The 21,141-nt window shown below is 42.5% G+C and overlaps 3 protein-coding genes and 1 long non-coding RNA gene across 5 annotated transcripts; 2 read left to right on the top strand and 2 right to left on the bottom strand.

The window, feature by feature from the left end:
• Positions 1 to 192: 192 nt before the first annotated feature.
• On the top strand, positions 193 to 3,201 carry zgc:113223 (uncharacterized protein LOC541424 homolog). Its single transcript, XM_046858319.1, has 8 exons — positions 193 to 334; positions 416 to 473; positions 555 to 679; positions 894 to 968; positions 1,047 to 1,142; positions 1,250 to 1,378; positions 2,112 to 2,273; positions 2,757 to 3,201. The coding sequence occupies exons 1-8, from the start codon at positions 278 to 280 to the stop codon at positions 2,844 to 2,846; spliced, it is 792 nt and encodes a 263-aa protein (XP_046714275.1). The 5' UTR covers positions 193 to 277; the 3' UTR covers positions 2,847 to 3,201.
• Positions 3,202 to 3,274: 73 nt separating this feature from the next.
• nwd1 (NACHT and WD repeat domain containing 1) lies at positions 3,275 to 13,209 on the bottom strand. Its single transcript, XM_046858323.1, has 19 exons — positions 12,911 to 13,209; positions 12,525 to 12,610; positions 11,987 to 12,103; positions 11,531 to 11,885; positions 10,179 to 11,436; positions 9,895 to 10,098; positions 9,652 to 9,811; positions 9,459 to 9,576; positions 9,222 to 9,386; positions 8,459 to 8,656; positions 7,730 to 7,852; positions 7,446 to 7,648; positions 7,068 to 7,328; positions 6,629 to 6,719; positions 6,389 to 6,537; positions 5,955 to 6,228; positions 4,441 to 5,036; positions 4,228 to 4,333; positions 3,275 to 3,586 (listed from the first exon to the last, which is right to left on the bottom strand). Exons 1-19 carry the CDS (start codon positions 13,026 to 13,028, stop codon positions 3,282 to 3,284), a joined length of 4,887 nt encoding a protein of 1,628 aa, XP_046714279.1. The 5' UTR covers positions 13,029 to 13,209; the 3' UTR covers positions 3,275 to 3,281.
• LOC124391634 lies at positions 5,021 to 10,081 on the top strand. 2 transcript variants are annotated; one of them, XR_006927016.1, is made up of 3 exons: positions 5,021 to 5,216; positions 8,468 to 8,650; positions 9,945 to 10,081. It is a non-coding gene; the product is annotated as an uncharacterized LOC124391634 (long non-coding RNA). The 2 variants fall into 2 exon arrangements; XR_006927017.1 differs by having other exon boundaries at positions 9,942 to 10,072.
• A 1,234-nt stretch (positions 13,210 to 14,443) lies between the features above and the next one.
• thop1 (thimet oligopeptidase 1) lies at positions 14,444 to 20,553 on the bottom strand. The gene is made up of 13 exons (XM_046858296.1): positions 20,468 to 20,553; positions 19,289 to 19,495; positions 18,675 to 18,823; positions 18,243 to 18,350; positions 18,023 to 18,125; positions 17,746 to 17,906; positions 17,248 to 17,383; positions 16,725 to 17,091; positions 15,950 to 16,151; positions 15,554 to 15,740; positions 15,285 to 15,413; positions 15,040 to 15,176; positions 14,444 to 14,957 (listed from the first exon to the last, which is right to left on the bottom strand). The coding sequence occupies exons 1-13, from the start codon at positions 20,478 to 20,480 to the stop codon at positions 14,796 to 14,798; spliced, it is 2,061 nt and encodes a 686-aa protein (XP_046714252.1). The 5' UTR covers positions 20,481 to 20,553; the 3' UTR covers positions 14,444 to 14,795.
• Positions 20,554 to 21,141: the final 588 nt, after the last annotated feature.

The following is a 21,141-nucleotide window of genomic DNA, read 5'->3' as shown; positions in this document are numbered from 1 at the left end:
TCACTCAGATCCTTCAGCTTGGCCAAATTTTCTGCTTCCAACATCAACTTCCAAAGCCGACTGCTTCACCTGCCAGTGGTTTTAATGTTATGGCTGATTGGTGTGTATGAAAGTGAAGTGCAGCTCAGGTTACAGGTGGATTCATGGAGTCAGGCAGTTATGTGGAACAAGCAGTTACACGCCTGTAGTGTAGGAACACGGAACTGAAGAGGAGCCACACTCGGATCTCCTTTTGTTTTTCGTACAACAAACCAGGAGATAAAAGGAAATATCAGTAATGACGACTTGCAAAGCTACTAAGTACTTTCTGTTTGTATGCTGCTACGTATTCTGGGTAAGTCATTTTTATGATTTTCACGGTGTAAAAAACTGTAATACAGAAGACACTGTAAGTGAAATAAATCTTTTTCTGAAGGTGGCCAGTGGTGTAATGATCTCTGTGGGCATCTATGCAAAAGTAGCCAAAGAAAACGGTACTGAATTTTTTCTTCTACCTGAAACCTGGACATTGTGTGATTGGAATGAAGCTAACAGAAAACCACCCTGCTTTACAGATGTGGTGGACACTCTGACCACAGATCCAGCTCTCCTGCTGCTCACTGTAGGTTCCCTCACGTTCTTCATCACGTTCCTGGGATGTTTTGGAGCGCTGAGAGACAGTGTCGTTCTGCTGAAAATGGTGAGAAGCTGTGACATGCCTGATCCATTAGCAACGTCTTACACGCTGTAAACTAATACCACAATGTGTTGTTTATTATGACCTGAGTTTCGAATAATGAATATAACAGAATCATGTGCACTGATTTATTTAATTATTATACAAGCTTGTGTTTTTTTGTGCAAATTTCATATTCTGCATATTTGACATGTATTTATTTTTACAATATTTCCAGTTTTTAGGGATTTTGATGATCATCCTGTTCCTGCAAATTGCTGCTGCAGTTTTGGGCTTTCTCTTCTCAGACCTGGTACGGCTTTTATTAATAAATCGCTTGATTTGAAATGATCCTTTAATCATCAGATCCTTTTTATTTGTCTCTCGTCAGGTTTTAAGGAGAACAGAACTCCTGATGAAGAAAGCCATTGTATTATATCGAGAGGACATGGATTTAGAGAATGTGATTGACTTTGTGCAGAAAAAGGTCAAGAATAATCAGTAAATGTAATCAGTATGATGTGCAGGATGTAGATTACTTTTCTGACCATAAATGTAATGTAATCTGGTGAATGTGTGTTCATGCTCCTGCAGTTCCTGTGTTGTGGAGTGAATTATTACTCAGACTGGTCTCAGAACATGTATTTTAACTGCTCTGTGATTAATCCCAGTCTGGAAGCTTGTGGTGTTCCGTTCTCCTGCTGTGTGCGACTGCAGAATGAGGTAATGCACCGGATACACAACACACCTTTTCTCTGAGCATCAGTGTGTAGGAGTGTTTACCTGCTCTTATTACAATAATTATAAACATTTGTAAAAATTAAAAACTTTCCTGAACTTGAATATATTTTCTCTTGTGCATGAAAAGCAACAATTCAGAGCAACAATTATCTCATTCATACACCTGAGCAGCTGAGGTTTAAGGGCCTTGCTCAAGGGCCCAGCAGTTGCAGCTGATCCGAAGTCCAACATGCAACTGTATTTCACTGCCTTGTACCGTAACTTGTGCAATAACAATAAAGTTGAATCTAATCTAATCTGATCTAATCTTCTTCTTCTTTCGGCTGCTCCCATTAGGGGGCGCCACAGCGGATTATCCGTCTCCATACCCCCTGTCCTCTACATCTGCCTCTTTAAAACCACCTACCTGCATGTCTTCCCTCACCACATCCATAAACCTCCTCCTTGGTCTTCCTCTTTTCCTCCTTCCTGGTGTCTCCATCCTCAGCATTCTCCTACTGATATACCCCATGTCTCTCCTCTGCACATGTCCAAACCATCTCAAAATCGAATCTAATCTAATAATCTATTTAATGCCTCAGATATAAATTATTTAAATGTAAATCATGTTGAAGTCTTCTTCAGTACATCGCAGACAAGAAGACCTTCATACATTCCAATGTCAGACGGTTTTATTCTTGTGTGACTCGGAGACGTTGTTCGGTTTTCTTTCTAGACCGTCTTCAATACCATGTGTGGCTACAAAACTCAGGGGATTGAAGAATCTTTGATCAAAGAGCGCATTTATATCCACGGCTGCCTGAATAAGATCGTGCTATGGGGGAAACAGAACCTGCTGCTGGTTGGAGGAATCAGTATCAGTCTACTGTGCCTCGAGGTGAGACGTCTTCTTATTGTGTATATTTCTGTGGAAATGCTATGAATCTGACTCAGGTGCATTCCCGTCATCAGGAACACTGAAACATTATTATAGGATGCCTTACGGCAGTGCAGTCACAGTGAGAAATCCTGTAGTGACTTGTGTGTTTTCACAACAGCAGCAGATTCTACACTTTACAGATGTACAGAAAACCAGGTATCAGACATTCTAATAGCTGGAGGTGGTTTAGATTTTTATTCAGATCAGTAAATAATTCATAAACACAGAAAGTAAGATGTTGATTTTAAGAACAAACATCACAACAGAAAGTCTGATTGTTAAAACATGTGATTATATATGAACATTATTAAATATCATCAGCACAAAACCCTGATTTTCTGAAAAGGTTTGAGAGTTACACAGGTGATACACTACTGCAGGTACATTAGGATAATATTGGTTGTTTATTTACACTGCATCTGGATTTTTTTTTTTTTTTAGATATGCATGATCTCATTAGCAGCTGTTCAGCTCCACCAAATCCAGGAAAAGGAGAAGAAAAAAGCAAGTAAAAAAACAAAAAAGAGGTGATTTATTTTACACTCAAATCCATTCTGAAATATCTGTATATATATACACACACACACACACACACACACACACACACACACACACACACAGTATGTCTGAAAAGCACATTTATATGAATATTTTCTCATGTGAACCTTGTGATCTGAGTCTGTAGATGTGATGAGCAGTAGATGCTGTGATTAACTGTGTGTTTAAACGAGACCCTGATTGTAGATTTTTATATTGAAACACAGTGTTCATATTGTAGTGTTAAAATGTATGTTCATGTTCATTTTGTAAAAAGAAAAAGATCACAGATGATATCCTGCTTTTAAACGTTATCAATAAAACTCTATGTTAATACTCAGGTTATTGTTTATAATATGCCTGTAATATCTATAGAAATGAAAGACAGCAAAAAATTAACTAATGGCCAAACGTATAAATGCTGCTTTCTCACAGAAGGACACACGTGCTGGACTGTTTGGTCTTGAGAACGCCCATGAAGTTAAACTGAGCCGGATTGTAACTGTGTAATCCTGTAATGACAGAATGAGGAGCGTCGAGACTCTTCTCACGTGAAGTAACGCGATAGTGAGCTCTGAAGTTGCGGAGAGGGTTGTAGTCCGGAGTCGGTGCGTTTGGACAGTGGAAGCCCTCCTTGATGTAAGCGCCGTGCTGTGAAATGGCTACAAACCCATCCTTGTAGGGTGTAATCTTGATAACTGCAGCATAAACGTACTGGATGTATAAAAGGGATCCTAGAAAATGAAGGAGATATTATAAATAAAATGATGCACATGTACGCTGTAACAAACCATACAGCAGGAACAAACTTCCTTTAGATGACTTTATTAATCATTTAGTTATAAAAGCAGCAACAATACTCTAAAAACCCATATAACAATCCTGTATACGTCATATAATCTGTACAGACTCCTTTCAAGTGCTTTTTTATTGAATCTTTATCATTAAATAGCAGGAAAAAGAAACACAATGCATGATGGGACATTTAATGTGAAAAGAGGAAAAATTCTCTGTGCTGCAAATTAGATGATTTGTTTTTTCGTTCCCTTCAGAAACACTTCAGGTTTTTGTTCGAATCTCAGCAAAAAGTTGTCCTTAAACAGCGAGCCTTAATCTCCAGCAGGAGTGGATTATATTTCAGTTTATACAATCATTAATATGCACAAGTATTTATAGTACATCCTATAAACATTGCATATTTAAAGTAATTACAGTAATTCACTTGTAAATTATAAATTGCAGTACTTAGTACTTAATTAGCAGCACTTAAATTATAATGATAATATTTCTAATTAGATTTAAGTCATTGCCCCATTCACACTGTTAACAACTGACTTTACTCATCAATCTTTCCCTAAACCACAACATTACTGACCTGTAGCCACGTCCCAGACTTTAACGGTTTTGTCTCGAGAGCCGGTGAACACGTACTTATCGTTTACAGAGAACGCCGCACACAGAATGCCTTCAAAGTAGAAACCCTGTATAATGATACAGACACGCAAAACCCTCAGTTCATCATATATAACGTGTAAATGATCTGCAGTATTCTTAAAGCAGGTATCGTGATTAGGAATCGCTTTACCACCTTATACTCCATAGTATGGTCCAGAAGCACAGGACTCAAATTCCAGAGCTTCTGGACGCAGTCCTCAGATCCCACCAGCGCGTGTTTATCCCAGTTACTCAGTGCAATGCAGGTGATAGCAGCTCCGTGATGATCCACCTCCATGGCTGTGGCACTCTTGAAGTCATAGATCGCCACCTCCCCTCCGAAAGTGCCGTACAGGAGTCTACAGTCGGGCAGCAGAGCCATGGCCGATACTGACGAGTGAAGCAGGGAGAGCGAATAGTTATGGATCGGGCCCTCCACGCAGGGGAAGCTGTCTCTTGCTGTAATTTCGAACAAGCTCACGGTTTCCTCGTAGGCCACAGCAATCTTATCTTCCCTGGGACTGATGGCCATGCTGCGTACGGTGGGCAGGCTCTCCGGAGGAGGAAGACACAGGGTCTCTTGGGGGAAGGCTAGAGGGTAGATGAGTACAGTACCAGTGCAGAGGCCACAGAAGAGAAGCTGCTTCTGTTGTGCCAGTTCCATACAACACACCTCTGAGCACACGTCCATTGTATCGGAGGACATACCTGAGGAGCAGGTAAGTTGTGTCAGTTCGACATGTGTGTGTTCTTAAAAAGCAAAAACAAACAGACACAGAAATGAGTATGTGTCATGATGAGGGCCATTTCTGCTTACGTTTGCCTATAAGACCCCCAAACCACCAGGGGGAGACATTGTTTTTTTTAACAGACGTTCAAATCACTCCAGGGCTGAGAATCAGCACAAAAGTGGAGGAGAAATTGACACAGGTGAGGAATAAGTGCTAATTAATTGGATTTAATTAGTTTGTCTGTTGAATTTAATTGTAGGGTTTCTTTCCACATGCCTGAGGACTAAAAACTAGTCTTCATTTGATTTTTATGAAGTGACATCACAAAAAGATGAGGGCAGTTAAAAAAGTCCACTTCTGCTCACTGTTACATCAAAACATCCAAAGACTTTAAAGTTTATTCACAGCTCCAGTCCCTGAGTAATAAATGTCAAGTGAATCTGCTAGAAATTAAAATGTAGATTTTGTTGCTAGTAGTTTTGACCCTCACGGTGACTAGCCTGCTAGCGAGAGAGCTACTGCCATGAAAACAACAAGTCAAATGTTAAATGATTTGATTTCCCCACTCAGTGTGCTGAATATGAATCTGAACATTCAAAAACACTGTTTTCATTAAGTTATCAGAATAATGTACTTGCTAAATTAGCATGAATTAGCTTAGCTGGTGTATTAGAAGGCGCTAACATGGTGTAATAGTAATTAGCCCAAAGCTGCACAGATTTCCATTTCTCTTCGTTTTATCCACCAATAATTCTTCTTCTTCAGATATAATGTGCATGTGTAAGAGTTAATAAAAACTGAAGAAAAGAATTTTGCACTATTCGGTATATTTCTGTAGATCTTTCTCTCTGCAGTGATGAGACACACTGTGAGAAGTTTTACACCGCAGAAATGTTCATTTTATAATTATTAATATAATAATATCAGTGTGGTTCACCTTCAGAGCAGTTCCATGAGAACACCTTGGCTCGGTCCTCTTCTCTGATGAAATGTACCGTGTTGCCGTCTCTGGAGATCACCACCCTGGGGCAGTTAGCAGGAACACAGGCCTGGTTCTTGTGTTTAGGATTGTAGTCGAGCTGCCACAGTTTGAGGTGACCAGACCTGGTTGAGGCTGAGATGATCGTAGTGTTGCACATGGAGACAGAGGTAACAGGAGATCCCATACCACTGAAGGAGTCGAGGAGGTGTCCAGTGACTAAACCCCAAACCTTCAATTCACATCAACAAGCGTTCACATCTGATCAGATCTTCTCAGATGAATGTTAGAGTGCAGCGTTCTTTAATAAAGCATTAAGTCGCTTAGTCAAAACATTAAAATACAGATAAATAAACACCACAATCCATCTTCGTCATCTGAGTAAAACTGACCCGTATGATTTGATCCTGACATCCAGTAAGGACTTTGCTTCCTTGGCTGTAAGAAACTGCAGATAAAACCGTGGCTTCATGCTGGAGCTCCTGGGATTTGTGGACAGAGTCTGGATTTAGGTGAAGCACAGCCAGTGTTCTCTCACAGCCTTTGTACAGAAGAATGATGGTTAATAACAGTTCTCAGCATGTTCTCAGTGGAAATCAGGGTACAGTGTTTAACAAAATAATGAAAATTACCTGCAAAGAGGACGTTTTCATCTTCTGAGGTGCACATGAATGAAGCAGGTGCTGGAAGGTCAACCTCAGAGAGCGAACCACTGGCAGAGACCTAGAGATGAACATTTACACGGGATATGAACTGTTTTTACTGCCATATTTCCATTTAATAGTTGATATTTTCAATTATATGCAGATTAAAGTCATACACATCCTGCCTGGAGGTGAAATGTTTTTATTTACACACACTATAAGAGGGATGTGTGAGATGGGAACGTGAGGACAGAAGACAGATATTTATATATTTATATTTGTGCCAAAACAAAATTACACTGAATTGTACAGAGTTTATGCTTTTGAGTTCCATCACTGTATTTCCTGTCAGTGTCTGAATTACATTTACTTCTATTTAAATCCAAAGTACTGCTGAGTAAGAAAAGGTTCTAATCTGTAATGTTACCATGTTGAGTGAACACTCCTGAGATGTGATGAGGAGTTTTCCATGTCGGTGGAGTGAAAGCACACTGCATACTGTGAAACCCTGAGAACAGCTGAGCTTATAGGAGGATGTTTCAAGTCCAGTGTCTGAATCAAAGATCCAGATTTGGCCTTCACTGGACATGACTGCCACTTCCTCCCCCAGTGTACTGAGTAGAGAACATTCTCCTTTCACATCAACTTCATAAAGAAGCTCTCCAGTGTCCAAGCTCCATGACTTGACCTGTACACAACAGCGATTAAAGATTTGATGTGTTTAATTGAGAAAAGTTTAACGTTCTATCAGATAAACCGAGGTTCTCTGTATAAAAGTTGTAAGCTCTATAGAACAACGCTGTACTTGTCCTCCTGTGTTGGACAGGACCATCGCTTTAGGCTCCAGCACCAGGATCTGCTCAGTAGGCCAGGGTTGTAGCGAGACCACAGCAGGAATGCAGTAGAGCTGTTTTCCCGTGAGAAGATTCCATTTCCTAATAGAGCCATCGAGTCCAGTAGATAAGCAGTGGTCACCTTTATTTATAAACTTCACCGTCTGCACTGCACCTGCACACCGAACATGTAGAAATGCCACGTAAGGTCATATCTCGATTTATCTATAAATAGTGTGAACATGAGTAAGCTAACCTGTGTGTCCCTCAAAAATATGAAGCAGCTCAAGACACTTTAGGTCCCATGCCATCAACTCTCCATCCACTGACCCTGCCAGGAGTAACCCTTTCTCCAAATAAAGATCTACTGCAGTAATGCCTTTATAGACCAGAGAGAAAACACAGCAGTCAGTGTGAGTAATGATCATAAATAATAATTAGTTATTGATATTATAAAGCTCATTCTTTACACCAGTGATATACTTTAGATTTACTGAAGTAAACTGCGTCTGTATACGAGATGATCTCAAAAAGTTTCGAGACTAGTTTTACAACACACCAACAGATGGCAGCACAGGGCTGCACACACAGTCACAGGGAGCGCCGACTGTCATAAGTCAGTGTACCATAAGACATCGTCCTGTGTGCATTGGGAGCTGTGCAACTGGAGCTGTTCTGAGCACGTGTGCACCCTGTCACCGAGCTCCTCACACGTAGATCCAGCTCGAAGGTCTCCGTTTTGTTACCATAGATCTGGCGCGACTCGCAGAAGGTGCTTGACACGCTTTAAAAAGAAGACTTCCAGAAGAACGCTGTATTGCTGTGCAAGGGGACTATTTTGATAGTGATAGTGTGGAGATGTAGATAAATAAACTTCTTTCTTGTAAATAGAGCGAGTCTCCAAACTTTTTTTTTCCACCTCGTACTGCTCATAAAATCTCAATCATCTGCATTAAAATCAAAACACATTTTATCTGTAACATACCTTTTGCAGAAGCACTGATGGTGTTTATCAGAGGCCCTCCAGGAGATGGTAAGAAGTTACTCCTGGGCACCAGCACAGGGTCGGCACAGGAAGCAAACCAGCGGTCACACTGCGAGCACAAGGGCCCAATCAGTGACGGGTACACCGGTGCCAGAGCCTGAAGTCTGGCCATGATCTCAGTGACCAGAAGGGGTGAGTCTTAATAAAAAGATCAAGTTGAGGTTAGTAAGTGTACTAAATCTCTGTAGGTTCTCACTTGAATGACTGATGACTCAAAACAATACGTTTACTGGCTCTGATACTGACATGCCATACCACACGATACTGTGAGACTGTACTGAACTGCTTGTTGTACTTTGGTTGGTCAGTGTTGTAATCCTTTAGTACAAGTAACCTAATCAAATTATTCATAACGAGTGCGGTGGAAGCTGTCCTGACCTTGCTGACTGTCCATGAAGAAAATAATGAGAAGTATAGAGGAGTATAGAGCAGGCACTGAGAGATCACTTCACTTCTGCGAGCACTGAGCACTCAGACGTGCAGTTCAGATCTACACATTGCACTACACATCATGAGCTCAGGTTTCCTGAAGATATATACTGTATATAATCTATTATTTAAGATCATCTAAGGCATAACATCATGACATAAAAAACTCAGTAGTATAAGGACATTATTCTACAGAATCTTTAAAAAAAAAACGGTTCTGATGGATCCCACCTAAGTGAACAAAACCTTCACTACAAACCAGGTCAACACTCACCTGTGTGTCCATCAATGAAGTCTAGAGTAGGCTTCAGCAGGAGAAAGCAGTCTCTGATCAGCTGGACCTCAGGACAGTCAGTGATGTCAGCACAAAGTGAAAGGTCCTGAATGACACTGGTTACACCACAGCTGAGGGTCTTACAGTACAACCAGTCCAAATTTCCTGCAACACACGCAACAGGTGAAGTTCTAGAAACGACTTGTTACGTAGATCTGAGCAGTCACCAGGTCGAACCTAGCAGTGAGTGACGCAGTTCCTCCCATTTCCCAGAATGTAGGAGATGATACGGAAGTTCCTGAAGCTTCCTGAGGTTGGCGACTCCTTCAGTAAACCATAGGGGCTGATGAGGGACCTTAAGAAAACAAAGTGCTGAACAGTTAACTGCAGTTTTGATTGGTGTGTTTTACATTAGCGCACTGATGATTACCTTTCTGTCAGCATTCAGCTGCGTGTTCAGTGATGACAGGAGTATGGGTTTGAGCTGGCCTTGGCTCCACTGACCTGAGAAGTATTCACTCAGAATGCTGTGCATTTGAACTCGCCGCTCCACGGACAGATACTTTGCCTTCACAATGTCTGTAAACTGCCTGAAGAAGCTGATGCTTATTTTAAGTTAAATAGTGTTGAATTAGATTCATATAAAGTCATAATCATAAATCCACCAGCTTACCTTTGGGAGAATGTTAACACTATAATGCCATTTTCCTGACGCTCCAGCAGGTGATCTTTGAGGTCGTGTCTGAGACGTGACCAAAGAAGAGGAGGAAAGCGTATGAGTGTAGGGCTCGGAGGAAGTCTGCTCTGGTAGACCTCAGCCAGGACATCATTATCTACAGACAAGATATCACGTACTTCTGCCTCCGATAATCCACGTCTGTAAAAACACAGCCATGGTTTTTTTTATTAAAGATTTAACTAAGACGCAACTCGCCTCGAATTCTGTTAATGACTAACCTTGCTAAGGTGATGTAACCCAGCGTGTGGCAGACGAGCTTCTCGCCATGTTTTTTTTCCAGCGTCTGGAGAAACAATGAGATCGTCTCCTGCACCGAGCTGCCAAGGTGAAGCTCAGACACAGAGGTGTAGGATGACCACTGCTTTGCCATGTCCACCATTAGCTTCAGATGCAAAAGGCTTCCACTCTTCTGGAAGCTGTCAGTGATCGCATCTCTTTGCTCATACGTGAGTCTTCTCCCAGCAGCATTCAGATAGGCATTAATGATGTCCTGCTCTTGATCACAATCCAGAGGTTCTACTCTGTAGAAGCTCTGATCATCACTAATTAGAGCTTTCAGTCTTTTGAAAGGAGTACCTCCATGTAGTGCAGACACTACCAAATGTACATTAGGAGGAAGTTCTTTAGGTATCCAGAGCAGTTTATGAGCATTGTTGGCCCGTGAGAGGTCGTCCAAGGAGTCCAGGATGAGAACTAATGATTCTCCATTTTCAGACACTTTCTGTAGCAAGGCATGGAAGAACCTCACCAGTTTCTCGTGTGTGTTTGCAGTCTGTGGGCTGGGATTTGCCAGTCCCATAGCTCCACAAACCTGTAAACAAATCCCCTTTAGGACAGAGTCTACATCTGAGCTGTTGGGAGATGTTCCAAGCATCCGGAGAACAACTACGGCTTGTGGATCTAGAACAGTCTGCATCTCTCGGGCCAGTTTACACAGCAGAGAGGTCTTACCAACTTCTGGAGGTCCGTAGACTACGAGTGGTGCGTGCTGTATGTTTGTCGACTCCCACATCGAGATTGAGATCTTTGCCAGTAGACCATCTCTTCCATTAAAAGTGCCATACTTCTCTTTACTCAGCTTTGCATGATGAAAAAGCTCCTGTTGAATCCACAGCCACTCTGGACTTGTTGGTGGAGAACTTTGCTTGGTGATCCTGTCCTTTATGCGACATACAATCTGCTCACAGAATTTTTCCAGATACTCCTTGTGCTCCTTACGGTTCACATCCAGAGCATTTTTACTCAGCTCGAAGGTGAGAAGATCTGAAAACACACTGGAGATGCGCTGTTTCAGATTGCTCAATAGTTCCTGTGCTTCAGTGTCTAATAGACCATCAGCTGTGACATCCAAGAACTTAGCATGCTTATGGCTTTCACCTTTCTTCAAATGAGGAAGTTCTCTGATAAAGATGATCGGAGAAGTCTTGCTTTGCTCTGGAGTCGAGAGAAAACTCTGCTCCATCTCCCATTCTGTCACTGTGTGGACATCAAGCAAAGCAAAATCACTCAGTGTACACGAGTGGAGAAATCACGAGTGTTTGAGCTACAAACTGACAAAACATTCTCTCACTTGACTTGAAGTACTTGTGCTTCTGCTCTGCGCTGAAGTCTCCATCCTTCTGGGCTCGCAGTGCCGCATTGCATAACAGCTGCAGTAACCGAGCTTCAGTAAGATTCCAAGACAAAACATCAGCGTCGTGCTGTGCTCCAGCCTCAGGTGCAGTATTGTTGTAATAAGGAAAGTGTGTGGTGATTGGCTGAAGGACATATTGAGGAGGAACCACATTATCATCTTTGAAGAACCATTTCTTCAATACATTCAAGCCTTCTTGGTCTTGAGAAAGTTTAGAGAGCAGTAACTGAAACTCAGTCTCGGGTATGAGGCGTGGCAGGGGGCGGGGTCCGTACTGACTGCCAATCAAAGCCTGCGATAATAAAGAGCACAAACAGGAACGCAGCTGCTCCGTAACCAGGAGCCAGAATTACTCAATAAAGATATAAACAGAAGTTTCATTATAAAACTCACAATAAAACTAAGTCCTGGTGACACTTTCTGACATGACTGTATCTCCTGAAGGCACAGCTCCGTTGTTTGGTGATCAACAGTGATGGAATTCCACAAACCCCACCGGAGATCCACAGCCTGGTAAAAAGATCAATAAAGAAGTTCTCACTCCGCTTCAGAGAACACGATGGGAACAGTTTGGAAAGTGAAAAGTATTTACCATTTTTTTTCAATATTAAGCAAATTTGTGATTTTAATCAAGTTTCTATAAAAGATTATCAGATGTGTTCAACTGAAACACTGAGGGATTTGATCCAATGTGGATCATCAGATTTTATAGAAAGGTTTAAGGGAATTTGCAGTGAAAAAGCATGAAATAAATGACAGAAGAACAAAGACAGAAACACTTTCACTCTTAGACGATCTTAGACGATCTCAGACTCAGGAAATCAGTTCAGATCAGAAAATCACCATCAGTGTTCTGGTACTGATGAACTCAGTCATACAGCACAGTTCTCATGTTACTCAATATAGAATCTACAATATCAATATTACAGACCTCAAAGACCAGACCGAGACTCTGACAGGAGCTCTGGAGATCAGGGTAGACTTTTTCCCAGAAGGCATTTCGTTCAGTGTTAAAATCTGACCAGGAGAAAAGTGTAATATTGACACAAATCATCTTTCTACATACACCTCATACCAAGAGAGGAAAAAAACAACACAATCAAACATGATAAAGAAAGAAAACCAAAACCTGCAACACAATATTTATTATTGTGACAAATAACAGAATGAAAAGTAAATAATTCTGATTAGTTTTTATATTATTGATTTATTGTAGTATGCAAAGATTAAGCAATAAATTCATAAATACATTATAAAAGCAGTAAATTATTTAAATTTCTTTGTAAAAAGATAAAAAAAAGAGTTCATTATTAAAACCTGAGACTGCTGAGCTGATGAACACTCGCACCACGTTGGACAAAGGCTCCGGAGTTTCTGTGTCACGTCCACGCAGGGTTTCGACTCCCAGAACCTCCCTCAGCTCCACCACCTCCATCCCTCGGTGTGCACCTCCTTTACACCTCCGCTATGCCTCTTCTACACCTCCGCTATGCCTCCTCTACACCTCCTCTGCCTTCAGTCCATTAGCTGCTTGGAGTAGAACTTCATTTCAACACTGCTGCGTTCTTCACATCACGAAATCTAACCCTGAGACCTGAACATCAAGCTGCAGGACACTACAGGAGACTCCGTATGCCCTGGATTACGGTCTGATTACAGTCTGATTACTGAAAAGTGCTCATCAACAGGTGTTTGTGCTCTACACTCTTCGTCATTTTATCCACAGAGATCAGGTGTGTCAGGTGGAAGCTTTGTTTACTGTGTCTCTCTGGCTTGGTGATGGGACCCTGGAGAGAGGCAGCAGCTGCTGTTCTACTTCATTACTGGCTGTAGGTTCAATATTCTAAACACCAATCAAACACAAACTGTAGCATTTTCACCCCAGACACCTGAAAAATGACCTGATGCTGCTCAGGAAGTGTGTGTGTGTGTGTGTGTGTGTGTGTGTGTGTACACACTGCTTCAGTCAGACATTTCTTTTCAGACCTGTACATCACAGTTCATTACGAAGCTTTTATTTCATTCTGTACCATGTAACATTTCTGTTTTTGCTGAAGCTTCTGAAAACGATGCTGTGGACCATTAAATCCTGTGACATTAATGAATTTAACAGCACAAGAAGAAGTAATGAAGAAGGCACCCATCTGCTCCATCAGACTCCAGAACCCCCTCAGCAGCAATTAACTGTAACCATGTGTAGCCTATGTGCAGCCATGTGAAGAAGACCTCAGAAGGTTGTGGTCCTGAGGGAAGCCATCACTTGTTTTTAAGGACGTTGTGTATCATGTTGAAAACGAGCGTGTAATTTTTAACACCGAACATGAAATCATCTGCACCAAAATGACTCCATAATCCATTTACAGACGTCTGATTATAACAACACAGTGAATTAAATCTATTTGGATTTAATCTAAAGTGTGACTGCACATGGCAGGAGAGGAGATGGAAAGGAGATGATTGGAGGAAATTAGAGCAGCTTTTCATTAATGGAGAACTCAATAGCAGGTGTTCACTTTAAATAGGATGGAAGCTGATGGATTTTTTTTCCAGACTTTTTGACCTGCTGTGATCTAATGAGTTCAGATCAGCAAATTCTTCTGCTCATTAGGATAATAATTTCATGTAGGTCACACTCCCAGCAGTCTGAGACGGACACAAGGGTGGACAGATGAACAGACTGTCCACAGGCATACAGAATGAGCGTTTATTTATTAGCCAACAAAAAAGGAAATCAGTTTATCGTCACGTCTGGATCCATCAGATGGTCAAATATAAAGATGAAAGTCAGAACCCCAACAAGTGACCTGGCAGATCTGATTGATTGTAGATGTAATTCATTAAAAGTGCAAATAAAAGCAGGAAACAATCTATTTATTTGATTTGATCATAACACTCAACTGAAATCCCACTGAATCCCAGCACTGGCTAATAAACTTCATGAGAACATGCAGTACTGCATATCTGCTGTTTATTATCTTTTTATTACAGCAACACATTTCCAGGCGTGAGGTTTGTTTAATGAGGAGCATGTGAGGAACCTGAGGCTTTTTGGTCTCTGTATCTTTACTCAAAAATAGATTAGTGAGGTTTTTATCTCAGAAAGCGATAACGGCGTGAGCTAGTGTGTGATGATAGAAGTGATATGAAGTAAATCAGTCTGTAACGCCTGTGTGTACTGATGTTTCCACATTACTGCAGCTCATCAACAAGCACAAGGTGTGTCTGGATCCATCTCCACAGACAATCCTTTGCTCAGGAGGAATGCATCTTGCTTGGGTTCTCTTCCCAAGAACTTCTTCAGCATGTCGCTCGCATCTTCTGAACCTCCAGGCTTGAGAATGCAATTCCTGTAGTCCAGACCCACCTGCAGGACACGAGCCAATGGGTCACTATTCATGTTGATGATTGATTCACAGCTCTGTATAATCATACTGAGTTTCACTGACCTCAGGGTTCATGATGCCTTCCTGCTTAAAGCGGGCGTAGAACATGTCCATGGAGAAGACCTCACTCCAGAGATAACCGTAATACTGAGCATCGTATCCACCTGCGAGATGACCAAACGTGGCCGGCATGTTCGTTCCTGGAGAGAAACAGGCCATGATTTAATCTGGTGCTTCAATGTGGTCCAGTCTTTCAGGGAAAAAAGTCAAAAGGAACTTTTTACTGTTTAAAAGCTTGAAAGCTTCACCTGCTGTGGCTGGAATTCCCAGGACTTCCTGACACAGCTTGCTATACTCCTCTGCTGGATCCACTCCTGTTCTGGTGTGAAGAGCTTGGTCCACTTTAGCTAGCACTATCTGCCTCAGGTTAAACAAACCTCGAGAGATACAGAGAACTTTAGATAGTTTGTCTTTCTGTGATTTATAAAGGTAACATGGTCGTGGTGAAAACGTGAAAATACAGAAAAAGCGAGCACAAGTTCAGAGCGGGGCGGGGGGGAGGGTCTTTGGTTATTACCGGCGTTTGCCAGCCTGGACTTGATCAGTTTCTCCAGAAGTTCCTCTGGGATTGGACTGCCAGTCTTGTAATGCTTGGACATTCGCTGTAATGGTTCTTTTTCCCAAACCCAGTTCTCCAGCATCTGAGAAGGAGCCTCCACAAAATCCCGTTCCACATGAGTTCCGCTGAACATGGCAAACTCCGACTGGAGGAACACAAAAGCAACGCATTTTATTGAGTGAAGAATAATAATAATAATAATAATAATAATTATAATAATAATAATAATAATAATTATAATTATAATAATAATAATAATAATAATAATTATAATAATAATTATTATTATAATTATAATAATAATAATAATAATAATAATAATAATAATAATAAGGGCAGAGATTAAACTCAGACCTGTGCACAGAGCTGGTGCATGACATGTCCAAACTCGTGGAAGTAGGTCTCCACCTCATCGTGCTGCAGCAGGGACGGAGCATCAGCTGTGGGTTTGCTGAAGTTGGCCACCATGGCAGCCACAGCCATCTGTCTAGTGCCATCAGGAAGCAGACAACCGGGCTGCAGGCCGAAGCAGGCGGCGTGGCCATACTTCCCCTCTCTGAGAAACAAAGGAACAAGATGATATTTCACTTTAGCTTCTAAAGAATCGAGTATGGTTCTGAATAACAGAAGAAACGGTGAGAGTAACAGTGTGAGAATGTGCAGGGTCCATTCATTTATTACACTATATCACCAAAAGTATTGGGACACCTGACCTTTCCTGCCATAAGTGGATCTTCTCAGAACTGTTACCACAAAGTTGGAGGCACACAAATGTATCAGACGCCTAAGATGCGGTATAATAAAAGTGTGCGTTCACTTGAACTTGGAAACCAAACCTAAACTATAGTGTGGTGAGGAAGCTCTTGAGTGGCCTGCTATAGAGCGCTGATCTCGACTGTTTGGATGAATGTGAACGCTGACTGCACCCCAGGCCTTCTCACATCACCTACATCAGTACCTGACTTTACTAACGCTGTCGTTGCTGATAAACACAAATGTCCATCAGCACACTCCAAGATCTAGTGGAACGTGTGGAATGCGATGCTCAAAAAGCACATAACATTCTCATGACCAGGTGTCCACAAACTTTTGGCAATGCAGTGTATAGATTTATCTATTCGCTCAGTACCTGGGGAAAAGGTCCAGGTAGAACTGCCCCACCACCTGGCCAGATGTGCGGTCTTTAACGCAGTACAGAGTGACATCATCGTGCCACACGGGGGCGCCCTCCACCTGCTGGAAGGAGAGGTTCAGCAGTTCCTGGTAGATGTCGAGAAGCCCACGGGTCACCACCTCCATGGGGAAATACTCTTTCAGCTGGTTCTGGTCCACGGCATATTGCATCTCCTCCACTTGGGTCATGTAGAAGCGCATGTCCCAGGCGTGAAGCTCATTACTGAAGGGTAAATTCCTCTTCTCACACTCCTTCTCCTTCAGCTTCATCATGACCGCCCGCTCCTCCTCACCCAGCGGCTTCAGCTTACGGCCCAGCTCCTCTGATGGACACAGTTAAAACTTCAGAACACACCCAGAGGAACGTAAACAAGAGCAAGAATCGATATGAAAAGTAAATTCTAGAGGAAACTGAGAGTTTAAAGAACTGAGGAAGCCAGAAATATAATCACATCTCCACATTAACTCTGCTGCCCTACCGAGGAACGTAGCAACCTTCTTGGCAGCTTTGGACATGTTCATTTCCAGCACGAAGTCAGCGTGAGTGCTGAAGCCCAGCAGAGCGCTCTTCTGAGAGCGTAACTCCACCAGCTCTTTCAGGATAACGGAGTTCTCCTGCCAGTAAACAAACACATATTAAACTACTGACATTTTACTTCTGTTGTTCTGTGAAACTTCTGATGATCAGTTTATCAATGCAGTTCACTTATAAACACGTGAAGAAGCTTTAAGATCAATAAGATCCAGGATAAGATTCAAAAGCTTCAGTAGAACATCTGAGATCTGATCAGACTTAGAATGAAGAACTTCAGGGAATGAGAAGAAGCCTGGGCTCTGCTCCACTGCTGCCAGTGTTTCATCATCAGAAGCAGTTTCCGGGGTTTTAGATGTGAACATTGTTCTTCAGGTTTGTTGATCACTTTCCTCCTTCGTTCATCTTTTACACGTGGAGTTTCAGACTGTTTGTAAACACTGACCTCTTTACAGCGGGAATTAAAAGCTTGCTCCAGTTTCCTGCGCGTCTCTGGGACGTAGCATTTCTTCATGGTGGGGAAATAATGAGGGTATTTGAGGGTGAGTTTAAGCTTCCCCGTCTCGTCCTTATCTAAGGAGTTGAGGAAATCTTCAGGAAGGCCACCTAAGATAAAGACAGCACACGTTAGAAGCTCACAGAGCGTTAGCAGAAGCGTTAGCGTTAGCAGCAGCGTTAGCGTTAGCAGCAGCGTTAGCGTTAGCAGTGAGCGGTGTACACACCGAGCTCCTCCCGGGTGAAGCACAGGTGAGTGGTGTCCTCGTTCAGATGCTTGTTGAAATCAATACACAGAGTGCTCAGCTTCTTCTTGATCTTCTTGATCTCCTGTTACAGGAAATATGATCCCTTTAGGCTACATATTCACTACGCTGGATTTGGTTTACCACGCGTTTAAATGGAGAGTAACGTGTTTAGGGGATGAGTGATGCTGTGATATCGGACCTCTTGTGTCTCCTTGGGAAGATGGAGTCCATTTCTCTTCCCCAGCATGATCAGTCTCTCCATGTACCGCTTCGCCTCGGGGGTCAGACTTCCATCCTGGAGTTTCTCCTGAGAAAATGGAAGTGAAATTCGTCAGGCAGAAAAGTTAGTACACCCCATGGTTTCAGAAGATTTTCTGTAAGATGTTTAACAGTAATGGAAGGAGTCTCCAGTGTTAGCAATGGAAACTGCTTTTCTGTAATAACAGAGGAACCACATGTGAGAAGAAACTGCAACATGAGCCTGAGAGCTACTCGACTGTATTCTGCACAAAAATACTAAATAAGGATTTAAGAATGTTTTTTTTTTTCTCCATCTTAATTATCTTCTGAAGGTTTTATCATCGTCGTCCCTGTCCACACACTTACAGCAGCAGAGCTTCAGAGAACCAACCTGAAGAGCAACGATCCTCTGGTACACGTCCTCCCTCATGCTCATCTCTACGTCGAACTCCGAGAGCTTCTTGTCGGCCTCGGTGCTGGCCGTGCGCACGTCCTTACAGGCAGACACGTGCTGAGGGAAATCCAACATGTTCCTCTGGACTGAAAAGAGAAGCAGAAACATGCAGGACGTCCGGTGTGTGTTACACACTGATCTCAGAGCTGCGCTGAGACGCTCAATATCTCATCAAACATCTTTTAAAGGAAATCTGGTACATCATGGATGGTGTTTATTGGTGCAGAAGATAAAAAACAACAACATTAAATCAGAACATATTTATTTATAGCTTGGGGATAAAAAAACAGGTGAATGTTCATAGGTTAATAATATTTATTTATTTAACATTATCTATTTACTCATAATTGCTGCCATGGTTGAGAGGAATGAATTATCCATTAAAAAGTAAACAGGGACGTGTAGTTTCGATTTAAAGTGTGCAGTGTCTCTGCTCATCCTCCTGTTCAGCAGCTCTTTATGTAAAAAGTGCTGAATAGTTACGCTGCTGTGCACCGCTCTCCTCTGGAGTCAGCTGTTTATTTATAGGAGAAGAAAAGCAGAATGATTACCTGTGTACTCCACCTCAACATCAGCCAGGGCCTTCAGCGTGTTCTCATAGCTGACCTCTGCCAGCTCCAGAGCCCCGACGCTGTCGTACACCTTCTTAGTCTTCGCAATGAGTTCATCTGTAAGCTGCTGAATCTGATCAGGTTTAAAATCCCAGCGCAGGCGATTCTCCGCACAGACTCGCTCACCTCCAGCAAACACCACCTCACCTGCAGCACCACATCACTTCAGTGTTCAGCAGCACAAAACTATTACAGCACACGGATCAACAAACACTGACGCGGTGAAAGATCACCTGGAGATCCAATAAAACCATTAAACGTTCCTGCATTTACAGTCAGCGCTTACGAGTTGTGTTCAGGAGTCGGGTTTATATGTGTGTTATAAACCGCTGTAATAACACAGGAGCAACACAAACACACACACACACACACACACACACACACACACACACATCACGACAGGCTTTACAATGTACTTCACCATACCTGTAGTCCAGACGCTCACCTTCAGTAAGACTGTCGAGTCTGATTTCATGATGATGAGAGTATTTTACATACAAACCCAATAAAATTGGTAACTGGGACTGTAGACCCCCTGCCCCAGTAGACCCCCTGTCCCCTGTAGACCCTCTGCCCCAGTAGACCCCTGTCCCCTGTAGACCCCTGCCCCAGTAGACCCCTGTCCCCTGTAGACCCTCTGCCCCAGTAGACCCCTGTCCCCTGTAGACCCTCTGCCCCCGGTAGACCCCCTGTCCCCTGTAGACCCTCTGCCCCCGGTAAAGCCGCAGTAAACGGTGTGTCATGGCGCTCTTGTGTCCCTCAGAAGGAACGAAGCTGCGCGGCTATAAATCATGTTTACTGAAAAAGAATACATTATATTCGATCTCGACGTTGTGAAGTGAGTAAATATAATAAATATAATTAAACTCGATGAATAAACCCCGGTACCGGAGTCTCTACCGGCACCAGTGTGGTACAGATCCTGTGCTAAGCTAACTAGCATCTGGCTAACCGGGTAGCAGGTGAGAGATAACCGGAGCGCTGACACACACACCGGCCTACTTAATCAGCTGCGATCGCGGCGATTCCCACATCACTGACCCACACCGGGTGTTTTACACGCCACACTCAGACACACACACACACGCGCGCGCGAGCGCCCACGGCCGGAGTTCTGACCTGTTGGAGCCATTTCTCTCACCGGGTACAGGCTTCACCACCACCGGGTACCTCCGCGTGGGCTCAATACAGAGGCGAAACCCCGCCCACTGCCTGTTCATGCTCTCTGATTAGCCTGTACAGATATCAATCACAAAGTGATAGAGGGTGAGCGCATTCCTATTGGTCAGTCTGAGATTTGGCACGCCCTCAGAACCATAGTCACACCTACCTAATGAACATGGCGGAATGCAAAATGGGAAAACAAACCAATAAATAAATACATGAGAAATTATACTCATCTATAGATGGATTCATGTGTTTGTGATTTCTGCATGTATTTGTTGTAAATACTTCTGTGTGTATGTTATGGTTTTTTTTATTGTATTGATTTACATATATTATTTAATTATAGATATAGCTTTATTGATTTATTTTTGATTCTTTAATATATCACGGCGTTTTGCATTTACAATTTTTATTTAAGATTAAACGTGTCTATATTCCGTCAGTTAGACTCAGTGAGAATACGTGACCTCTGGCGCCCCCTGTTGATCCGCTTTGGTACTGTCATACATACATTGCCAAAAGTATTGGGACACCTGAGCTTTCCTGACATATGTGGTTCTTCTTCATACTGTTTCCACAAAGCTGGCACACAAGGAACACAATTTTTTCGAACGTTTTCAAATGCG

The sequence above is a fragment of the Silurus meridionalis genome, chromosome 9, assembly GCF_014805685.1.
Source record: "Silurus meridionalis isolate SWU-2019-XX chromosome 9, ASM1480568v1, whole genome shotgun sequence".
In the NCBI taxonomy this organism is placed as follows: Eukaryota; Metazoa; Chordata; class Actinopteri; order Siluriformes; family Siluridae; genus Silurus; species Silurus meridionalis.
This window is presented reverse-complemented; position numbering and strand designations above follow the sequence as displayed.

What these genes read in the sequence shown, in the direction of transcription:
- zgc:113223 (XM_046858319.1), top strand. Translation starts at nt 278, where the DNA reads ATGACGACTTGCAAAGCTACTAAGTACTTTCTGTTTGTATGCTGCTAC. An exon ending in AAAAGTAGCCAAAGAAAACG is followed by an intron (nt 474 to 554) that starts GTACTGAATTTT and finishes CCTGCTTTACAG; the next exon opens with ATGTGGTGGACACTCTGACC. An exon ending in GTGTCGTTCTGCTGAAAATG is followed by an intron (nt 680 to 893) that starts GTGAGAAGCTGT and finishes CAATATTTCCAG; the next exon opens with TTTTTAGGGATTTTGATGAT.
- nwd1 (XM_046858323.1), bottom strand. Translation starts at nt 13,028, where the DNA reads ATGGAGGTGGTGGAGCTGAGGGAGGTTCTGGGAGTCGAAACCCTGCGT. An exon ending in CATCAGTGCTTCTGCAAAAG is followed by an intron (nt 7,853 to 8,458) that starts GTATGTTACAGA and finishes TGGTCTATAAAG; the next exon opens with GCATTACTGCAGTAGATCTT. An exon ending in TATTTTTGAGGGACACACAG is followed by an intron (nt 7,649 to 7,729) that starts GTTAGCTTACTC and finishes TTCGGTGTGCAG; the next exon opens with GTGCAGTGCAGACGGTGAAG.
- thop1 (XM_046858296.1), bottom strand. An exon ending in TGCACCAGCTCTGTGCACAG is followed by an intron (nt 15,741 to 15,949) that starts GTCTGAGTTTAA and finishes GTGTTCCTCCAG; the next exon opens with TCGGAGTTTGCCATGTTCAG. An exon ending in AAGGCATCATGAACCCTGAG is followed by an intron (nt 14,958 to 15,039) that starts GTCAGTGAAACT and finishes CGTGTCCTGCAG; the next exon opens with GTGGGTCTGGACTACAGGAA.